The 22,768-nt window shown below is 45.1% G+C and overlaps 2 protein-coding genes across 2 annotated transcripts in view; one reads left to right on the top strand and one right to left on the bottom strand.

The window, feature by feature from the left end:
- P5CDh1 (delta-1-Pyrroline-5-carboxylate dehydrogenase 1) overlaps nucleotides 1-4,852 on the bottom strand; it is a 53,061-nt gene extending 48,209 nt beyond the window's left edge. The window contains exon 1 of the mRNA XM_050173220.3: nucleotides 4,600-4,852. Coding sequence (XP_050029177.2) covers nucleotides 4,600-4,682 — 83 coding nt within the window. The 5' untranslated portion in view covers nucleotides 4,683-4,852. The remainder of the gene's footprint in view (nucleotides 1-4,599) is intronic.
- Nucleotides 4,853-19,902: 15,050 nt separating this feature from the next.
- LOC126525166 (solute carrier family 22 member 13-like) lies at nucleotides 19,903-22,353 on the top strand. The gene has a single exon (XM_050173219.3). It carries the CDS (start codon nucleotides 19,903-19,905, stop codon nucleotides 21,727-21,729), a length of 1,827 nt encoding a protein of 608 aa, XP_050029176.2. The 3' UTR covers nucleotides 21,730-22,353.
- Nucleotides 22,354-22,768: the final 415 nt, after the last annotated feature.

Consider the following 22,768-nt stretch of genomic DNA (forward strand, 5'->3'; position numbering starts at 1 on the left):
CAGAAAGAAAAGCTTCGTAGCTGACGAGAAACTCGTCTTGGTCAAGGGATCAAACCTCTGACCAATGCTTTTCTGGGGTGGTCGGCTCTACCATCTGATCTAACCATGAAGGAACTGACTGTTGACCAGAGGGCAGACTAACCGCCATAGAAATGCACTGGTTTCAAGTTTGATCTACGTCACAGGAAAAGTTTTTTGAACAAGTGCAAAGCTTTTGTTCCGATAGATCTGCATGGGTTTGCTTTGTAGCTTCATGTTGCTCATGAGTCAGTGACAATTTCTCCGATCCTAGATCCAAAGCTGAATGACCAAGATGGAGATGACCAAAAATACTCTGACAAAGAGATAAAAACATATGGAGTTTGAACCGAATCACTTTTGTTTGTCTACTTTGCACTGAAGACTGGAAAGGAATGACAAGAAGTGGGGCAACAAACAATTCCGATTGTTTCAAGGGGCTTACCAACCCAAAGTGACACAGTGTCTAAATGAGATGCTATCGTGGAAGTCTCTGGATTGATTCTGGTCATCTGCAGTTCTGTAACATGTACGCCATGACTTGTACACACACATTTTTTTGCATTCCAGGCCTTTTGGAATGCGGCCACGGTAGAAGGAAGTCAATCTCATTACTTCTGTGTTCAGAGGCAGAATGCAGTAGCTACTGTATCACCACACCATGCAAGCCAAACAGTGAATTGCATGCAAACATGTAGATGGACATTAACTAATGAAGCGACGTTCCGCATATATGGGTTCCGTGGCCTATAAGATAATGTCCATCCCGATTTACTGCACAAGTCCTACACTTTTGGCTGGTGTAAAATTTATTGCACCTTTCATCTTTAACTTGCTTGTCTTTACAGCACATTCTTACAACAGATTCATCGTATGCAGCTTTATGCAACTGCTCCCACTTGTTCACCTTGCTGGTCTTTCTCCATAGTAAGATAGTAACTCTACAAAAACCAACATGCACTGATCAGGTGCAATGCCAGCTATGCCAAACAAAATTGCAAGCTTGGTTCTTGGCCACAATCGCAGTTCAGTTCAGGTTGCACTAATAATGATTAACTGACTGATTTATTGATTGTGGTATTGTGTAATGTTGACTGCAAATACAGTATGTCACCGGCTTCTCCATAGTGTTAAATTATTGAGAAAATGAAGGCCAACAATAGGTAAAGTGAATGCTTTCAAAGATTTCAGCATGTATTGGCCAAAGAGAATAATTCTGCAATAATCCATTGCAGATTAGATTTTGTAGCAAGAATACTGTCTAAAAATGTATAGCATTACATAACTACTAAAGTGATCTTAAAGATGCTTGCACAAACAAAAAAAGAAAAGTATAAATGGCTTTAGAAATGCGAGGCACTGCTGACGGCAACTGATCTTGCTTTTGGTGACCATAACAATTGTGCAATATTCTCACAGGGTTTATTATCACTAAAATAGTAACAGAAAGAACAAAGATTTTTGAATATTGTAAAAGTGAGGGAGAAACCAGTAACAGGGCAATTTTTTTTCAACATCTCAAACATGCTGTGAGAGAAGTATACTTTGCAAGTTAAACAATATACCAACCAATTTTGCAATACTTTAATACCATGCCAAAAGTTGCACAATGGCTGTTCCTGCAACATGAGATCAACAAACCATTTCAGCCTACGAAATCAAGTTCCACTCAAGTGACTCAACCTGCTTAGGCGCAGGTCCTGACTGCTCTGCAAGCAGGAAACATGATGCAGCTGCCATGCTCGGCTTAGCAGTTGCAAATATGGTGCGTGATATGACTGCTGGACCAGATGGTTAGAAATAACATTCTACAGATGTATGGAATTATTGAGCACCAGAAGGATGGGCACTGTGCTACGAAGCTAACATAAAAGTTCAACCACTGATCTTCCAGACTGATGCTGAGCATGTTATGAAACACTTACATTTGCTTTATACATTTTATGTACAGCATCTGGCCTGATGAAATTTCAGTTTGTGCAGCTCGCCGCCCAAGACTAAATATAATTGGCACTTGGCTTTTTCATTTTGCATCCAAGATGACAAAGCAGCTCACTCATTTCACACGGCATCACTCATTTCTGAAACCCTTTGTACTATTAATTATTCATATCTTTTAAATGCGGTATTTCTCCAAGTTCACTTAAGAAGGCTAAGATTGTTCCTGTACATAATAAAGATGAGTAAACAGAGGTGTTTAACTATCCCTCTATTTCTATTCTCTCATCAATTAGTAAAGCTGTTGAGAAGTTATATTACAAGCACCCAAATATTTACTGTAAAAAATTAACGTTGTTGAAATCATGTCAATTTGATTTTCACACTGGTAGTTCGGCTAAGTTAGCTTTAATATCCCTAATCAATTACCTTCATCACTCAATTAACACTAGTAACTTCGTTGGTTCACTATTTTTGAACTTGACTAAAGCTATTGCTACAAATCATAACATAGTTTTTACTAAGCTAGAAGGCCTGGGAATTACCAGACCAGCGCCAAAACTCCTACACTGTTACCTGCACAATAGAATACAGTTTTTTTCAGGATGTGCTTACTCCGATAATAAAGTGATTAATTAAAGTGTACCACAAGACTGCACACTAAGTCCCTTACTATTCTCCATTTGTATTATTGATTTACCCACGCCTCTTAAACCTGCACTTTGTGTGACAATCTTTTAACAACCTTAATTTTAAACTACACAATGAGCTTGAACGGACTGTTTCATGGGGTTTTTCCCAATCACTTAATTATCAACCCTAACAAAACTCAGTTCATGATTTTCTGAACAAGCAAAAGAAATACTGCCTGGCAGGCATGCCTGAGATAACTCTAGAAGGTCATCGCATTCCTGTCTCCAACTGTGTGTCATTTTTCGGTATCAAATTAGATTCTATCCAAACGTTTTCTCAACATACAGCCTTCATTAAGCAAAAGTGTACCATTGGTATTTGAGTAGTAATCAAATCAAGGCATATTTTTCCAAAGTCATGCTACTAGCATTATACTTTGCTTTCATTGACAGTCACATCAATTATGGCATTGTTTCCTGTGGAAATGCATATTATTGTAATGTCTCTGTCCAGCACTTAGGAAATCAAGCAATAAGCATGATCACTAACAGCGTCTTTTTTTTTTTGCAAGTGCTACTCTCTTATTTCATGAAAACAATGTCCTTCTAATGACACGCTTGTTCAGCTATTGTCTCAGAATTCTGGTCTATAGATCAGTGCTTACTAAACAGCTTTCACACAAATTCATTGATTCCAGGTATCTCAATAATAATAATACCAGATTCACATATAACTCCAATTATCCACTGCAGATGGTTTATTCTAACTACAGAAAAATGACATCGCCATCTGCGGCTATAAAGCTATGGAATGGTTTACACACCACCATTAAATCTTCATCATCCTTTCATGCATTTAAAATGCCCTTAAGCGTTTGTACATGTATAACTAAATTCACATTGTTCATTATACTACCTTTGCCATTTGTATGTATTGACTGCACATTTATGTACTAGAGGATTGTATACTGGCAACTGTATTTCCGTCGCTTAATTATTCTATATTGTATCTTATATGATTGTGGTTCTTTATTTTCACGTAGCATTGCCAAGTCTCTACATCGTTATTATTAACCGAGGGTCGCATTGCTGTTCTTTTTTTCTTTGGGACCCTCGTCTGTATATTATCTCTAACCCATTCACTGTATTTAAAGAATAATAAACTGAAACAGTGGCGTGGAGTCAGAAAGTCGCGAATACACGCACACAAGAAATATACATGTGATTTAAATGTGTCTGTCAAAATAATCATGCGGTAATTACTTAGTTGCAACTGGAAGCAATCCAGCATCAAAATATCTCATCCTTTTTCTTCGCAATGTGATCACGAAATGCAAGTTATGAATGGTCCATGCAGTCACATCTACTCGCAGTGAACACAGGTAGGCAAATAAATGCAGATATTAATAGCAAAATAACAATTATGTGCGTCGAGCAACACAACATGGTCGTTAGCGTGTAGCGTTGCGTGTGTTTCCGTAAGACAAAAGTTAGTATGGCTGTTCAACTTCAATCGTTTCTCGCGCGGAAGGCCGGCGATCTAGATTAGTAACATGTCATTTAGGGGTTCATACTTATTCAACAAGGGAAGCCGACTTGTTCGATAAGATAGCAGGCACCACGACTGGAAGTGACATACAAACACAAGAGTGCAAGAAAAGCGCGGCAATATGACAGCTGTCCGTGACGCGCAGAGGCATGTGCGATTAGATATACTGCCGCCATTGCGCAATCCATGGAACACTCGACGTATTCGCCCAAGACATTGCCACATACTAGATGCGATCACGCGGTTGGACGGCGCGGCGCCGGCCGGGTCTTGCTTCTCACCACAGCGCGACTGCACACGGAAGACATCACTTGATACAGAAAACTAATCAACCAGCACGACCCTGCGGCCGTTAACACGAAAATCCATGAACAACGGTTTGCGAAACCCGCTTGAGAAACTGTACGCATAGGCTTAAATACTTGGCCGAACCACGCTGTGCTAACCCCGGCGTCGGCTCACCTCGATGCGCAGGCCAATTGCAGCCCCTTGTGTGCTTTCGTCAGCCGGTGTATCCGACATCGTTGTAGAACGGAGGATGCCATGGTTAAATGAGCAGGTACAAGCGTGCCAGCGTTGAAGCCACGGAAGTGCTACAAGCAACTACTGCAGCTGTCTGCACCAACAGCTCGACGAGTGACGGCACGAATTCGTCTGCTTTTGGAGCAAGCCTCGTTTCTGCTCACGGTTATCGTGCGCAAATGAAAGTAGTGCTACAACCGGATAAATTTTGCGCCGCAAGTAACGTATATACTTCAATAGTGTCTCAACATTAAAAGATGTCTAACGATTCGTATTCCTTATTGTGGCAACAGTTTTACCTACGCTGAAAAAACTTATTTGAACTTTTCCATGCCAAGGTCATCCTCAGCTGTGTTGCTTCGCCTGCTTGACGAACTATCGCTTCTACTCTGCGGTGCGGCGCTGCGGAGATGTTGCGATATTCGGGAAATATTGACCGCGTATATTTCGTAGAAGCATTATAGCTTTACTCTTTACCCCTGTTTTATAGCATATATATCTCTGTGTGATTTGGCACAATCCTATTTTATCAGTGTGCATGTGTAACCTTAATATCGTCTGCTGGGACCGCGTACACTCCTGTCGCCATGCCTACGCGCTCCTGCCGGTGATTATTCGTCTCATTCGATGACGGATAGCGTCAGTTAGCTTCACAGGAAACTACGAAACGGACTGAAGGAAATATATTTGTTGATACTCCAGGTTTCATTATCCGTTAATTCAAACGTTGTCCGTTCATCTAAGTGCGAGCTGGCGAGAAATCCACGCGCACTCGAAATTCCTACGCAAAGTTCGGGAACATACAAAACACCAGCATCACTTTTAGCTATAAGCGCAGTTATCTCCTCGCACTCTGCTGCGTTCACCACATACAAGCTCGTAAGCCGTATGACAAATGCGACATTTTGCAGCCTAAAACATATATTTGCTAGGCTGGATTCAGCTCATGAAATTGACCCTACAACAAGCAGCAAATTTTGGACGACTTGGTGCCAGACGCGCGAAACACCCGAAACAACAATAAGATTTAATGCAGAAATTGTTATGTGTTCAAACATTAAGCATTGAAGTAGGAAGCATTGAACCTAGCTTCCTATCGAAAGCTAATGAAAGCACTGCTAATGAAAGCTTATACTAGAATTGCCACGTACTCCAACGTAACACCTTATATTCCTTGCAACCTCTCCTGTTAGAGCTACGCTGGCAGCAGGCTTAAGTGTCATAAATATAACGTATTCGGGGTAGTTTATATAAGTACAAGTTCCGTATTGTAACCACGAAACTCCCGCTGAATCACTCGACGAAATTTTTGAAATGAGGCATTTTAACAGCCATAAGTCAGTTTTACAGAAACGCCAATTGAGACAGATATACGTAGTCACTTTTTTTAAATGAAATGCAAATAAAACAAAGACACGTCACCCTATAATGGTGACGTATGCTCACTTCCGTTATTGCTAAAACGCAACTGTAGTGGTATATAGTTGTAGAACTCAAGCTCTAACGGAGGACACAATTGCTTTTTTTTTTTTTTTTTTTTTTGTGGCGGCGCGCTGTAACCAAGATTTTGTTCTGGTTGTTTTCCCTTCAAAAGTTCAATGATTAATTCAATATATGCAGCGTAACTTTAGGAGAAAATTCACTGCATCCGATATGTATGACGTGCCGTCGAAGAAATGTAAAGGCGTTGAACGACAATGAATTAAGTGGCTCTGCCTGCATTTATAAGAAGGCACTTTATCCTAGAAAGCACAATTCGCCGTGCGCGATATACATATACACACACACACACACACACACACACATATATATATATATATATATATATATATATATATATATATATATATATATATATGCATGAAACAAGATCGCTGTGCATGCGCTACACATAATTATATAATTTATATATCATGATTAACAAAAGTCGAGCCCCTCGGTTTCCATTTCTTCTCTTGCTCTTATATATATATATATACATATATATATTGTCCGAGGGGACGTGGTGGAATAGTGGCCTGTCTGCATGTATTTTCCATGGAAAGTTCCTCGCCCGCGAAACAGGGTAGCCCCCTCTCCCACACACCCTCCTCCGCAACAGTGTCCGCTTGAGTTCAATGGCGCGCTTTCCCTCGCTCGCTCCGCTACGGTTCAACTATGGTGTGCCCACGCGAGCCGCCACCACAAAACCAGTAAGAACAGAGGTTTTTTCTTTTCTTTTTTTCTTCCTTGCACTGTTCACGGGGCTTCGCTCTCACAATGCGGTGCGCGGTCCCCTGTCCTTCCAAAATATACATTGCGGGAACTCTTTGAGTCTTTAAAAAAAAAGAATGACAGTCCGCTTTTCTTTCTCTCTCTCTTATCATTACTCTTTTGTTATCACACACGTATAACCTTGTTTATCGAATCCGTCAATCGAGGAACTAGGGGATATCGAAAATGAAGCTCTGTAGATCTCTCGGAAACCTTACAATATGGAAGAAAGCAACCTAGCAGGAAGGAAATAGACAGCTGAAGAAAGACTGACTTTGGGCTAGTTGGCCTCGCATTCCAACTGAATGAGCGCTAGTTCACGTCCGTTTTGTGTTTGTGTCTGTATCAGTGTTTTGTTCAATGTACGGAGGAACTTGAGGAAGCTATTTGACCTTCCCAAGGCCGACTAAGTGGCGGGGAAAAAAACAGCTGACAATGAAACCAAGCAAAGGTGTTAGAATAGCGAAATTATTAAATCGAATCGAATTAGAACATTCGAGAAGAACGACAACCGGATATCAAATCAAATATCGAATGTTCTCCTATTACTGCAGCAACATGAAATATGACTTTTGCGCGTAGTCTGTTCGGCAGTACAACCATAGGTCTATAAATACATGGGCACACGCATGTCATAGCATTCACAATTACACACCCGGACAACTGAGGAGCTTGTTAATTACAAGTTGCTTTCCGTTATCTGCGGCATCGTGGCAGTCACAGTAATGAAACGAGGCAACAGCATGTCACCAGACACGGGTACAGTGTCGCTTTCGCTGAAGGAGACAGGTGTGGTACTATACAGGGTGTTTCAGCGAACACTTTCAAAAATTTTTCAAAAGTTGCCTGTGGCAGGTAGCTCAATTCTAGTTGATGAGCCGGTCTACTCGAAGCGGCGGACACTACTTGCGCCAAAAAATTCGAAATGCAATATCGACTAATTAACGAAAATTCACTAATTAAGTTTTAGCTAATTATCTTATGACCCACATTGCAATTTACAAATTCTAGCAGTGGACATCGCAAGGAACGCATTCTCAGGACGACACCCGTTTCGAGATATAAATTCCCGAACTCTGCGAAGAAATGCATTGGCGTTCCAGTTACTTGTGTGCTTCAGTGCATGAAACGACGTTTTGTTAACAAATTAACTGGAACGCCAATGCATTTGTACGCAAACTCAAAGTCCGGGAATTTATATCTCGAAACTGGCGTCATCTTGAAAATTCGTTTCAAGTGGATCCGCCTTGCGAACTCCACGGCTAGAGTTTGTAAATTGCAATACGGGCCATAATTTAATAGTTAAAACTTAATATCTGGAGTTTTATTAATTAGCCTATTTTGCATCTAAATTTTTTGTGCAAGTGTTGTCCGCCGCTTCGAGTAGACCAGAATTGTGATATCTGCCACAGGCAACTTTTAAAAAGTTTTCGAAAGTGTTCGCTGAGACACCCTATATATACAGCACCGCGCGTTTATTTAGCGGAATGCAAACACGGTGAGAGTGCACAAATAATAAATGACAACACACATTCGTGCACAGAAGCGGGTTGTTCTTATTTAATGACTCGAGATCATTAATGCGCAGAAGTTACCCGCTCCGTGCGTTCTGGTAGGAAGCAGTGCCCCTGCGCAACAACCGCAGCTGTCCTGCGTCAGAATCATTCGGAACCGTCCATCATTCGGTCTAACCTCGAGACTCCGATGAGTGTTTTTATCCCTTATAATACTCGAAAGAGAAGAATATTCGACAACTCACTCGAAGCTTATTCGTACTCGTGAGCACAATCCCCTTTAGCAGAAAACTTTGGGCCATGGATGGAAGCAACAGTTATATTTAGCGCCAAATCCAAGAAAGGGAAGTTCGCTGTTTGTTTTCTTTATTATGATAATCAGCCTACATCTGTTCGCCACAAGCACAAAAAAAAAGAAGAAGAAGAAGAAGAAGACGAAGAAGGAAAAGAAATAGATTCTCGAGCGTGCAATCTACCCGTCGAAACTGATATACCGTTTAATGGTACATATTTCATCAAATTGGTTTCCTAATTATCATGCCGCAAAAAATAACGTTTCGCCACTTTAACAAGCAATTGAACATTTTTCACCGATATGTGTGCTGTAATGTCCATTTATCCTTGTTTCCTGTGGTCTGACATTATCTAATAAACTCTGGGAAGAAAGAAAGGGTGGGGGGGGAGTGATGGGAAGAAGCCCTGTCAGGGTCGGCTATCTCAAAGCGCCACACACTACTCAGATCATGAGAAGCCAACAAACAAAGACACCAAGGAAAACATAGGGGAATTACTAGTACTTACCAACTGAATTAAAGAAATTATAAATAAATGGCAATAAAAGTGGATGAAAAAACAACTTGCAGCAGGTGGGAAACGATCCCACGTCTTCGCATTACGCGTGCGATGCTCTAACCATTTGAGATACCGCGGCGGTTTCCCCATCCACTTTCTTGGGTATTTACGCGTTGCTACTAGAACTGATATGCTTAATAAAAATCGGGCCCCTCGGTTAACCCCCTTTCTTCTCTTCCTTACAGACAGAACGAGGGTCTCGAATCCGGTAACGATGCCTTCAGGTAGCATGTGCGGGTTTATTGGCCAGTTGCCTTCACCCAGAAATATCACGTGCTCATGACGCCTGCGGCAAAAAGGATGTTCCACATCCGCCGCCAAGGTTTGTGAGTGGTGGCACTGGCTAATACTCCCAAGGTTAGTTCTCATAGTAACACATGAATACCCAAGAAAGTGGATGGCGAAACGGCGCCTCGGTAGCTCACTCGGTTAGAGCATCGGACGCGTTAATGGAAGACGTGGGATCGTTCCCCACCTGCTGCAAGTTTTTTCATCCACTTTCATTGCCATTAATTTATCATTTCTTTAATTCAATCAGTAAGTACTAGTAATTTCCCCTATGGTTTCCTGGTGTCTTTGTTTGTTGGCTTCTGATGACATCATTAATAAAAATCTGGCCCCTTGGTTAACACCATTTCTTCCGGTTCATATACTCAGGAAAGACAGAAGGAGAAAACGGGCTGAAATTATCAAATAACAAAAAAGTTCGGCATTATGTTACACTCCTGTAACACGTGAAGGCTAAAGCCTGCTGCACAGCCGCTACTGCGGCGTCTCTTATCGCCGCGTTGCTGCTTTCGCAGTTCGGCTTCTTCGGCTCGTTTTCGACGCTTATCTGCGGCTTCGCGCGCTCGTATAGCGGGGTCGATCAGACTCGCGACAACGACGTTTCTCTTGAACTCTGCATCCTCTCAGCAGGGAACAGAAACGTACGCTGTTCTGCGTGTTGCATTGGTGATTTCAATGAATGTATGCACTGTTCGCTTCACTTTTTTCAGCGCTTGTAGCCTCTGCATTATGAGAGGGATGGAGGAGGAATAAACTTTATTGTACAACCAGCACTTTATGATGGCTGGGCCTAAGCCTACCATGAAGGGACGTCGAGGGCTTGCCTCGCCGTCGCCTCGCGGGCGTGCTGGGTCGCGCATGCTTGGTCGTCGAGGGCGGAGCTCCGCAGAGCCTCATGCAACCTCGACGAGAGAGTCGTGGTGTTAGTCTGTGTGTACTGTGCTGGGCACTCCCACAGCATATGCGGAAGCGTAGCCGGGTGAATGCCACAGCACCGGCAGTTGGGGGTAGTGTAGACGTCTGGAAATATAAGGTGGAGGCGGGTGGGTGAAGGGTACGTGTTTGTTTGTGGCAGACGCAGGGTGGTAGCCTGCGCCCGGCTGAACTTGGGGTCAGGCGGGGGGAAGGTTCAGCGACTGAGATAATAGGCCTTAACGAGATCGTTATAAGTTGTCAGATTGTCCCTGGTGTCTAACTCATCTCCAGTAACTCCGGCGCGGTTGACTAGGCCTCGCGCAATGGAGTGGATGACCTCGTTGAGATTGGGGGGTGTGGGTGGACAGGGCCTGCATGGGCCGGGATCCACGTTAGGGAGATTGTGCTGTCTTTAGAGTGTGGTGCCTGGCAGAGGATGCGAAGAGCTTGGGGAGAAATACGGCCTTTGCTGAAGTTAGTGACGGCTGAGCGAGAGACACACACGATGGTGTGACAGGTGGGATTTAAAGTGGCCAGGGCGATGGCCACTCCTTCAGCCGTCTCGGCAGTGGGGGTAGTGACGCTGGAAGCGTGGTGTAGGACTCCATCGCGTGTGGCGACGGCCATAAATCGTGTGCCATGGGAGTATTGGGCTGTATCAACAAATGTGACGCCAGGTACATGGGCAAGGACTTTTATGATAGCTCCGGCCCGAGCGTGGCGCCAGGCCCTGTTATATTCAGGGTGCATGTTTCTAGGGATAGGGTCTATGTAGATCCAGCTACGGATGTCGGTCGGGATCGGTTGTTTGGGGCCCTGTTGCTGATGGTAGGTGAAGCCAAGCGTGGATAGAATAAAGCATCCCGTTTCAGTAAGGGTGAGCCGTTCAAGCTGAGAGCGTTGTTGGGCTTCAATGAGTTCGGAAAGGTTGTTGTGAACTCCCAGTTGGTTGAATAGTTCAGTGCTGGTGCAATGCGGGAGGCCAAGTGCTTGCTTTAAGGCCCCTCGTATGAGGGTGTCGAGCTTGTTTTGCTCAGCCCGGTACCAGTTGAGGTACGCAGCAACGTAGGTAATGTGACATATGACAAAGGATTGGACGAGGCGGAGAAGGCTTTCTTCTTTGAGTCCCCCTCGTCGGTTAGAGATACGTTTAAGAAGTTGTAGGGTGTTTTGAGATTGGGCACAGATCTTGCTGAGAGCCAAGGTGTCGGAGCCGTTGGTAGAGATGGTGAGACCGAGGACCCGGATACTAGGGACGTGTGGGATAGGACTGCCATCTTGAAGGCGTAGGGTGATGGTGTCACAGGGTCGGTGATCAGATTGGTGTTTGGGAGGGCGACCCTGCCTAATGGGCTTGTATTTATGCTTGTATTTTATGCTTGTATTTATGCTTGTATTTTATGCTTTCTTAGGGGTGTATGAGCCACTGAGATGGCCACGTGTGTTTTTTTTTGTACCACTCGACAAGACGCCGCGTTTCTGTACGTTATACGCGTGATTGTAATCAATGTATGCACTGTACGCTTCACTTTGATGCGTATTTGTAACCTCTGCATTACGAGAGGGTTGAACCACTGCATTTTTTGAGCCATTGCTGATGATGATCGTTTTCGTACCATTGGACCGGACGACGCGCTCTTTTTTTTCAAGGCCATCGAGGGCATGAGCCATTTAAGGTTCTGGCCTTAATTATAAAAGGCAAGCACTTGCGCATCCTATAACACAAATCACAAGCAAACAGCCAGTGCCATCACAGGCAAAAACACCGGAAGCATGCAAGTTATTAAAAGTATCACCATTCTTGATGCTAAACGAAAAGGAGCAGTAGACGCCATTTATTATTTCCTTGTGCATAGCCTTTCCTACGTCTAAGTGAAAAGGAAAATTGTAGTTAGAGGTACTATATACAGAGACAAATTTATTCTAATATTTATTTTCACTACAAAAACAAAACAAAAAAAGGACAAAAGGGAAAATGGCACCGTAACAGGAACCGGGAACATGTTCCACTGGTGTGTCCAAATTTACCCGAGGCTTAATTTGTTCGGGGGAACCTGATGGCGCCGAGCTATAATCCGGACTTAGTCAGCTGGCGACTCATAGTGCAGCCCGTTCAGCTCACCCATGCAGGAAACTTCCCAATCCGAAATCAATAAATAGCCCTTTATAATTAAAGGTTGCATCTGAATCCGGAGATTTTAGAGATGACATCAAGCGGCCAGTTTTTTTCTTGTCTCGCATTTTCCGAAGGTATCCGTTATATGATCAAGTATCGAACCACCGAAAGTCACTCCATCCAGGGGTTGAAAAAAATGCGCCACCTCGGCAAGTTTAGCGTCCCATGTGTCTTTCGCGTGCACCTATTTCACGAGAGGCAACGAACCATAGGCATTCGCATCCCACAATCAACTTCTAAACTCCGATCGACATTTTTTTCCTCGGTTAAATAGCCATTGTTAGGGAGATACAAGAAACACTCGAAATTTATCGGTCAGACTTTCTGTGTACGCAAAGCACAGGTTCCCTCGTACGCGAGCGCATATACTCAGCGAATCGTCTGCTGTGACATCAAAAGCTAGGCACTCTGCGCACTTCAAGTACCCACTTCAGCATATTTGTAAAAGGCGAGTGCGTATGCATGAATCTACGAACCCTTATCGCTCTTTTCTTGTGTGTGTGTTTTTTTTTTTCCTTCGAAGCTTCGCGCGTTGTTGCCGTTATTCACGACGCGCCAAGAGCCAAACACAACGGTGTGGGCGTTTCGAGAGCGTGTGTAGTATATGTGTTTGCTTCGAGACCCAGACGTCGTGCACTGCGGAGCCTTGGTGCGGTCGCGAGGGGGCGTTTTCTTTTCTAATCTCGGAGTAAACAAGTGTCTAGTGTGATCGTCCCCCCGCCCCCCTTATCGTCTATCCCGCGTTCTTGCGGCATGTGCGGGAGCGCCATATCGCGCCGAAGGCACTCGGCGTGGAGCATGCGATTGTGGACAACTCGGAGTGCTCCTGCAATGGTTGTCGTTTCTAATCGTTCCTTGTTTGGGCTGCGCGTTTCGTGGTCACGTCTGTGTGGCGATGCGAAGAAGAGCGATACCGCGACTCCTCGAAGCACCACTAAAGCAAAAACGCAACATCAGTTTAGACGGATAAAGCGTTCTTTGAAAACTCATCTTGTCGTTAATTTCGAAACCATAGCGTGGTTATGGCAAGAGAAAAAAATGAAGGGCAAAGGTTCTGTTTTTGAATTTCGCGCCAAAACCCCAACGCTGGTAAGTCACTGCGGCGTCAAGAAGTTCAAAGTATTCTTTTTTCTTTTTTTCGTATTTAGGCCGCGTTAGTCAGCAAAAGTTCCCGAAACTCGCCAAGTTCAATCTTTGGCTCCTTTAGAACACAACGTAGTCTGTTTTTGCCGCGAAAAGAATTAGGTGGGCCCTATAAGGCGCTATTAGAGGCAAACCGCTTCGCCGTTTCATGACGTCAAAGCCAGCTGGTGCGCGAACTTCAGGGAGGCGTAGCCACCCGTCCTTTGCTATTGCGCTGTTTCTGGCTTACCACGCGTCTTACCGGGTTAAGAGTGGTGTTTTTGATATTGCAGAAGGGTAATTTGCTGATACAGAAGAAATAATTTTTCTCCTTAGTGTCCAACGGCGTTTTCGGAGATTTCGCCATTTCAATGGTGACGCAAGCGCACGTCTGCTGTGAGACCCGTTGGTTTAAATCACAGTCTGTGGTCTACGTAAACGTGCCAACGCCATGATATGATTTTGAGGTAAGCCGTACTCGGGACTGATATTGACCCCCTGAGCTTCTCTAACGTGCGTCTAATGCGCGGTACGCGGGCGTTCTTGCATTCCAGCCCCATTGAAATGCGGCCGCTGCGGCCGGGATTCGATACCGCGCCTTTAGCGCAGCGCAGCGCAACCCCAAAACCACTGCGCCACCACGGAGGGGTAAGGATTTTGTCGACAAGGCCATTCCTCTATCCGGATGTACTATACGTTAACGCATGGGAAATATGCAGGAAGAGCTACAAAATGACATTTTAATTGGCGGATGTAATATATAGGCGGCGCTAGTGTCGGTATGCGACACGAAAATAAACAGACTCTGGGATTCGTATGGACTGTTTTCGCGGAGCAGTTTGCGCTGGAGGAACGCGTTAGCTCGCTTTCGGCGCCGCGCGTTGCCTCGGCGAAAGCGCACGTGTTACATAATATGTAATGTAATGTAATGTAATGTAATACGAAAGCGTTACAGCTTCTGCCCCGCTACACAGACTGTGTGATCAGCTATCGGAAATGAAACTTGGTGTTCGCTAACGCACTGTGCTTCAATTCAATTATTCAATTAGTTCAGTCAATTCCTTGCATCATATGGAAGGCCTGGGTATATGTGGTTCGAAAATATTTTTGCCAATACCACGTGCGACGCCGGGCGCCCGATTTTCCGCGACACGGGCTCCTTAACGTTACCGCGTTGAAAAGCAGTTGTCACTCATTGACAGACTCCTCGGTCGTCGGGATGTCTAGCTGTGGACGGCATGGCTTGTATGTTCCAAGTAGTGTAAGTAAACCCCATTTCTTTAACAAAGTACCAACAAACATCATATATTTATTCGTTTATAAATGAGAATATTTTCGATGTTGTATTCGATATTCGAAGGTCGCTTTACTCAAATATTCGTATTGAATTCTATTTGGAGGTAACACTATTCGAGCCCCCCCTACTTAGGTGTATGTAAACCGGGTGCGCGATGAGTTCGCGTCCTCGCCCGACCTCCAATAAAGTTCTTTCACTCACGCTAAATATGTGTTGCACTTGTCATGTATACATCTCACGAGCATTCTTTCCTGAGTAAGCGTGGTGATGATGATGATGATGATCTTTCAACATATGGCAGGTATGCAGAGTGGACGATGGTCCAATCAAAGAAGCTGGAACGCCTGATATATATATATATATATATATATATATATATATATATATATATATATATATATATATATATATATATATATATATATATATATATATATATATATATGTGTGTGTGTGTGTGTGTGTGTGTGTGTGTGTGTGTGTGTGCATACATACAAAGTTCGAAAATATTGTGTGAAGAAACTCGAACAAGATGAATAAATAATTACAAGTTAAACAAAATGAGTTTCACAATGAGTGTCAATGGTAATGGGATCAGCATTCCAGCAATGTAGCGACAACGCCATTTCTGAAGTAATGTCTATTTAAGATCTGTAATGATCATTGTGAGACTTCCGTTGCTTCCGCTATATGCTACGTACTTCGCTATTGTCCCGCTTTAATATGGCACTCGTTTGCCAAAGCCGCCCATGAGCATGGCGGCATGGCAACGGCTGTATGAGGCCGACACAGTGACGAGGGTTGAATCATGACGAAGGAATGCCGTTGATGGAAGGACAAATGCGGTGTGACAACGACGAAATGATGACCATGGGATGACGTGGTTGTAAGGATGGCAACGTGACGATGACGACACGAGGACAGGCAAAGACGATGAGTGTATGACGACGATGGCGGGACAGCGACGGCATGACGACAACCGGATGACGAAGCTGGTTTGAGAACTATGGCATGACCGTAACGGCATGACAATTATGGTGTGACAACGGTTGCATAATCACGACTGATTGACGACAGCATAATTACGATAGTATGACGAACAAGGAATCACGTTGATAGATCGACGAAGTCGGTATGACGACGGCTGTGTGACGGCGACCCCGTAACGACAGTCGGATGTCAAAGAGTGTCGAATATCGAACAAACGCAACTGCATCACGACAATGGTATGACAACGAACGTATGACGACGACGCAATGAAGACGGACAACGGGATGGCGACGAGTGTATGACAGCAATGGCGCGACGATCACGGTATGATGAGAGTCGCAAGACAAAGCTGGAGAAGCATCGATGGCACGACCCCGAAGGCATGACGATGACGGTATGACAACAGATGCATGACAGTCATTGTGTGACGACGACGCAATGATGATGGCACGACAAGGGCGGCATAATGACGACAGAATGACACAGCATAATGCTGATAGAATGAAGAAGAACGGTTGACGACGACAGAATGGCGACGACGCCGTAACGAAATTTGAATGACGAAGCTGGAGTGATGACGACGGAATGACCCCGACGGCTTCACGACCGCGGGCACACCTGTTGTGATTCAAGCTATTATAGACAACTGGGGCCGCTGGATTGGAGCAGAAGGCATGACGACGACGGCATTTCGAGAGTCTGATCACGAAACTGTATTGACGGCGATGGTACGACCACGATGCATCATCACCATAAAGTTCTGTCACTCACTCACTCACGACCACGGGTGCATACCTAGTGGCTCAAATGGTAGCTTAGGCTACTGGGTAGGCTTAAGAGATTATGCCACGCTCAAAATGGCTGAAGTAGACAAAGAATGTAACTCGAATTATTACAATAATAAGGTTCACTGAATGATTCAGACTGAAGGGAATTGAGAACTACTGTGATCAGCATGATCACATGAATAAATGATATAAATAAATAATTCATGAATAAATCTTCTACGTCTGAACACTGTTCTAAAATTAACCTGAATGGTACAACATACCACGAGCCCACTCACGTTGCCAATGCCTTTAGCGACTATTTTGCTCTGTCACAAATAAATAACAACCCAGTCACTCAGCCAACCTTGTCTCATTTTTTCTTTCCCCTGTTACTGTTCCAGAGATGTATTTAACAATATGTAGCCTGAAAAACACAAGCCCAGGTTTAGATAACGTTTGCACACACCATTTAATGTTAGTTGCTAATATTATTTCTGAACCAATATGTATCATAACTGATCCTATTCTCGAATCCGGCACTTTTCCTCTATGTCTAAAGAAGGCTAAGCTTATTCCCGCATTTAAGAAGGGTGCCAAAGACCTAATTTCTAACTACAGACCACTATCTATTCTTTCGTCTTTAAGTAAGATTATTGAACATTCATTAGTTAAGCGTTTAAATAACTACCTTGAAAAAATTTATTATAAATAATCCCTGTCAGTTCGGCTTCCGTTCCGGAAGTTCTACTTGCTTAGCATTGCTCTCTTTAACCGATTTTATTAAGAAATTTATAGATTGTGGTAAATTCGTTGGCTCTGCCTTTTAGGATTTCACCAAAGCTTTTGACACGATTAACCACAGCATTTTGTTCACTAAACTTGAAGCATACGGTATTACTGGTCCCGGCTTAACTCTATTAAAAAGCTATTTGTTGGATAGGCAGTACGTGGTTTCTGTAGCAGGTGCCCTTTCTCAAACTAAAATAATTAACTTAGGTGTATCCCAGGGGTCCATTCTCGGTCCATTACTATTTATTATTTACATTAATGACTTACCCGACCTTTTACATTCATCTCACTGCGTTTTATACGCCGATGACACCACCTTATCATTATCAGACATGTCGTTAATCTCATTAACATCAAAGTTAAATGCTGCGCTAACTGACGTTATAGAATGGTGTCTCAGTAATTACCTTATTATTAATCCCGAGAAAACTAAATATATCATATTCAATAGGGGTCACAGGGTCCTAACTTCTCCACTAGCGTTAACACTTGGTGCTCATCAAATTCCAGCCGGTGACTTGGTTCTATTCCTCGGTGTTCTCCTGGACGCTAACCTCAAAGTTGACTCCCACGTTAACAATATTAAGAAAAAAACGGCATTTGGCATTCACGCTCTAATAAAATCACGCGCCTTCTTTTCTCACAAGGCTCTTTTATCACTTTACCTCGCTTTTATTCATAGTCATATTAACTATGGAATCGCTGCCTGGGGCAACACGTACAATTGCCACCTGTCATCAGTTCAGCATTTACAAAATCAAGCAATTCGTATCATTACTAACAGTCCTCGCCAGTCAAATGCATCCATTTTGCTCCGTCAAAACCTCATTTTAACGACCGTGAACTTGTTTCAATATAAGTTAACAATCGTATTTTTCAAGTTACTTAACAACCATTTGCTTTACGAATTCGTTGACCTAAATGATTTACATAACTACAATAGAACTAGGTTTGCCATTAACAGAAATTTTTTACTGCCTCGTGTCCGTACGAACTATGGTAAACTGACATCATCTTTCATTGGCATATCTTTATGGAATCGCTTACCATCAAACATAAGATCACTCACATCATTCTATGCCTTCGAAAAATCCCTCAAAGAGTTCCCTTTTACGCAGTGACGCAATTATGGTTCCAAATGTTTTATTTATTATCACTATTTCTCCTATGGTTTGCTGTTCACATGCTTGCTGATGCCTTTAGTCGTTTTGTTCATAAATGCTTCTTTTTATGTATTCTCATGCTTTTTATGTCTGTTGAAATTTTGTATATGTATATTTTTAGCCCACTTATATTTTTACTTCATGTTCATTTCGGCCTGCCGATTATATTTTTCTCTATTTTGTTCTGTTCCTTCTTTACATAATTTAAAGGTTCTGTTGTAGGCCGATATTATTTTTATTTTTTGTTAGTATTACTGTACATTGTAATCATAATAACTTTTTTTGCTGTTGCACTAGAGCTCGTCGTTTCTCTTAGTGTACATTCTATAAATTTTATTTCTGTCCTGCCACCTATGTCATTTTCTTTTCTTATAATTACCCACCGATGGTTCCGGTTACAGTCTTCGACTTTGGGACCCTCGTCTGTAAAACAAAAATGTAACCGTTTCTTTGCCTGTAATGAATAAAATTGATTTGATTAGATTTGATAACCTTTTTGTAGCTTGAATGACAACCCAAAAAGCCTCAAACACGTCCTTGCGGCTAAAAGCCAAATCTGAATGTCCGATTGAAAGCATGACCAAACCAGTTTCCTTTAATTAAAGTTTGCGAATTTAAGCTTCCAGTAGTCTTTTCCTTTCTGCAATGAACCGGCGGCAGAAAGAAAGATCCTACACAATATCAAGCATCATATGTCCCCTTCGTCCGCGGCCAACAATGTGCGTGCGACAGACTCCTTCGCATTTCGGCATAACGTGTGAACGGTGTAGCGCCAAAACATGAATATTGTATCCGAATAAAGTTGCCACCACAGACACCACACGTTGAGTGTATTGTACTTAAACAAAATTGTAGACGTCACCTTTGGTCGTACAGCATAGAATAAAGCTCTTACGAAAGCTTCGCTTCACAACATCTGCGTTGGGCTTGCCCATTTCTTTGTTTTCTTTCCAAATAAATATATCGCTGTGCGTGCGCTCTTAGAAGAAGAAGGACAAGAAGTAGAACACCGCGCGTCGCGTGCGCTGACATCGTTCGGAGCCCATTTGTCAAGTTCCGTCCAGCAGGATTCTCCAGCCGCCTACGTATACACAACTCCCGCTGGAACTAGCAGATGGCACAGAAGCCCTCAGTATCCCCGGCGGTGTCGTCCATGAAAAGCGGAGGCAACTGGAACAACGCTTTGGATTGCACCTCGACGGCCCGCACGCTGGGCAGCGGCTCGCTCTTCGTCGCCACCGACGCGGACCGCGAGGAGGTGCAGCAGGGCGCCAACGTTATCGGGCACGGTGACTTCCAGAGGATCATCCTCGGTTTCACCATCGTGGCGCAAATGGTGCTACTCTGCCACAGCAACGTCCTAGCGCTCATCACGGACCCGGTTGACCACTGGTGCAGGCCGCCGCCCGAGCTCGCTGCGATGTCGGTCGCCCGCTGGAAGAACGTCGGCATCCCTACCGACGAAGTGGGCCGCTTCAGCCAGTGCCGAGTGTACGTGCGACCCGGCGCCACCCCCAACGACACGGAGACGGTCCCGTGTGACTCCTGGGACTACGACGAAGTCGAGGCGCACAGGAGTGCCCGCAGCTACTGGAACCTCGTTTGCCATCGCAGCTGGCTCCTGTCTCTGGGCAACGGTGTCTTCATGAGCGGTGCACTCATAGTGGTCCCGTTCATGGGCTACCTGGCCGACACCGAGGGTCGCAAGCCAGTCATCATCGTCGCCTCGTTCGTGCTCATGACGACAGCCATCGCCAGCTGCTTCGCCGAGGCTTTTCCCCTCTACCTGGCGCTCATATTCGTCAACTCGGCCTGCGCCAGCACCGTTCACATCATCACGGTGATCCTGATGTTCGAGGTGGTGCCGCTCCAGTACCGTACCTTCTACATGGGTCTCGGCAGCTCACTGGGTGCCCTGTTCGTCGAGATGCTGTTCGTCTTCGTCACCGCCGTCCGCATCGGCTGGTTCCCGCTCCAGTTACTCGTCGTGGCGCCCACCCTGCTGCTCCTCTCGGCCACGTTCGCCGTGCACGAGTCGCCCATGTGGCTGCTCTCAATGTCCAGGCTGAAAGAGGCCGAGGAAGTCATCTACGCCGCCGCCAAGGTGAACGGCGTGTCCCGCATCCGTGCCAAGCAGGCCTTCGACCAGATCAAGTTCGAGATGAACAAGGCGAGCGTGCCGTACTCGCCGGTGGCGCCCAATGCGCTGCTGGTCCCCGGCTCGCTGCGGGGCCGGGCCGCCGCGGTCTTCGTCACCACGTTCACCGCCATGCTGGCCTACTACTCGCTCACCTGGAGCCACAGGCTCGGCGGGAGCAGCAATCTGGTGGTGCGCGTCATCTCCGTGGCCGCCCTGGCACCCACCTACCTGGCCATGTACCTGGCCCTCAACGCCCTGGGACGCCTGCAGTTGATGCTCGTGCTCTTCACGCTCCTCGGCGGAGTTTCCGGACTTTACGGCATCGCCACGTACGCCGAGCCCCACGAGGTCGCCTACGCGCTCGCCATCGCGGCCAAGTGCCTGGCGAGCGCCCTGATTCCCACCAACTACCTGTACATGGCCGAGCTGTTCCCCTCGTCGGTGCGCAGCGCGGTCATGTGTGGCGCCTACACGTGCGGCCGCGTCGGCGCCGTGTTCGCCTCGCTGCTCTCTCTTCTGCAGGAGGTCGACCGGGAGGACGCCGGCTTCGCAGTCCTGGCGGTATCGGTGTTCGGAGGCCTGCTGGTGCTCCTCAGCTTACCCGAGACGACTGTCAGAGGCGCTACCGACGTGGCCGTCACCAACATGGACGGCAAGCGCAGGGACCTCCTGGACGTCATGCAGACTACGCTGGTGCCGAAGCGAAAGAAGAGGAGGAGGGGCAGACCTATGAGCTCCGCGCTAGCAGTGCTTCCTGTCAAGCAGGCGCTCAGCTCGCCCAAGTGGTCTTCCCCGCGCTGAAAACACTGCCGCTTGTGCAGGCGGGCTTTGCGATGTCCTAGGACGCATACAGATTTGAATGGGCGTAGTCACACAACATAAAAGGGTGACTAGGAAGGGGGTAGAGGGACAAGGGGCATTTGCTTACTGAGTTTTTTTTTTCTTTCGTCCGGTTGTCTACGCGAAGTTCATTGAACAATTTTTAATTTCGTTACATTGTGTATGAAGATCACTGATGTGCTTTCATCTTCGCTGCGCCTCGCGTATAAGCTTTGTGGGGAAAGGGCCTTCGATGCGTGTATCTGCGAACAACTCCGAGTTTAAAGCAACACTACGATGTTGGAGCTTCCCTGTGGACTCAAGGTCGCCATGCTGTGTTTTAGCCTTTTCTTTTCCGATCGCGAGATTTATTCACGTGAAGCTAAATAGCTGCTTGTAGAGGATCTGTAGGCAAACGACAAAGGCGTAGAATTGCATACCTCACGAACTGTGTTTTCCAACGAGAAGTGTACGTGTGCGTATACGTGTATGTATGTGCGTGGGAGAGACTGTGAACCTGGCGCGCCAGATCAGCGTGGTAGCAAATATGACATGCTGTGGCCTCTTCGCATTTTTATTTTTCGTAAATATATGCGGCGCCAATGACGCAGTTTTATTTGTGTTACATTACGTACATCGTGACGCGTCGCAACAAGATCTTTCTTTAGGCGCACAGTGGACTAATTGCTGCGTAGAAAAAAAAATGCAGTGCCCTTCCACTCGTAAAGAAGGGATGACCAGCGAGGCTGTCTATATGGGCCCCTTAATGGCGAACTGCACGTACATCGCGGTTTGTCCCGGCATTGCATTATCTTCGGGATTTTTTTCTACATGCGGACACAATAGTGGGGAAAGTAGCCCTTAACAGCTTCGCTATAAAAGTGGACGCAGTTCTATTTAGAACAGAAAAAAAGCGTACGTGCATTTTATTTGCCTTTAACTTTATGTAGCAGCTAACGACACTTCTGGGCAGTGCTGTGCTCTTGTATAACCGGCCAATAGTGAATGGCCAACTGTAGCA

Source organism: Dermacentor andersoni, chromosome 3 (assembly GCF_023375885.2).
Source record: "Dermacentor andersoni chromosome 3, qqDerAnde1_hic_scaffold, whole genome shotgun sequence".
Taxonomy (NCBI): Eukaryota; Metazoa; Arthropoda; class Arachnida; order Ixodida; family Ixodidae; genus Dermacentor; species Dermacentor andersoni.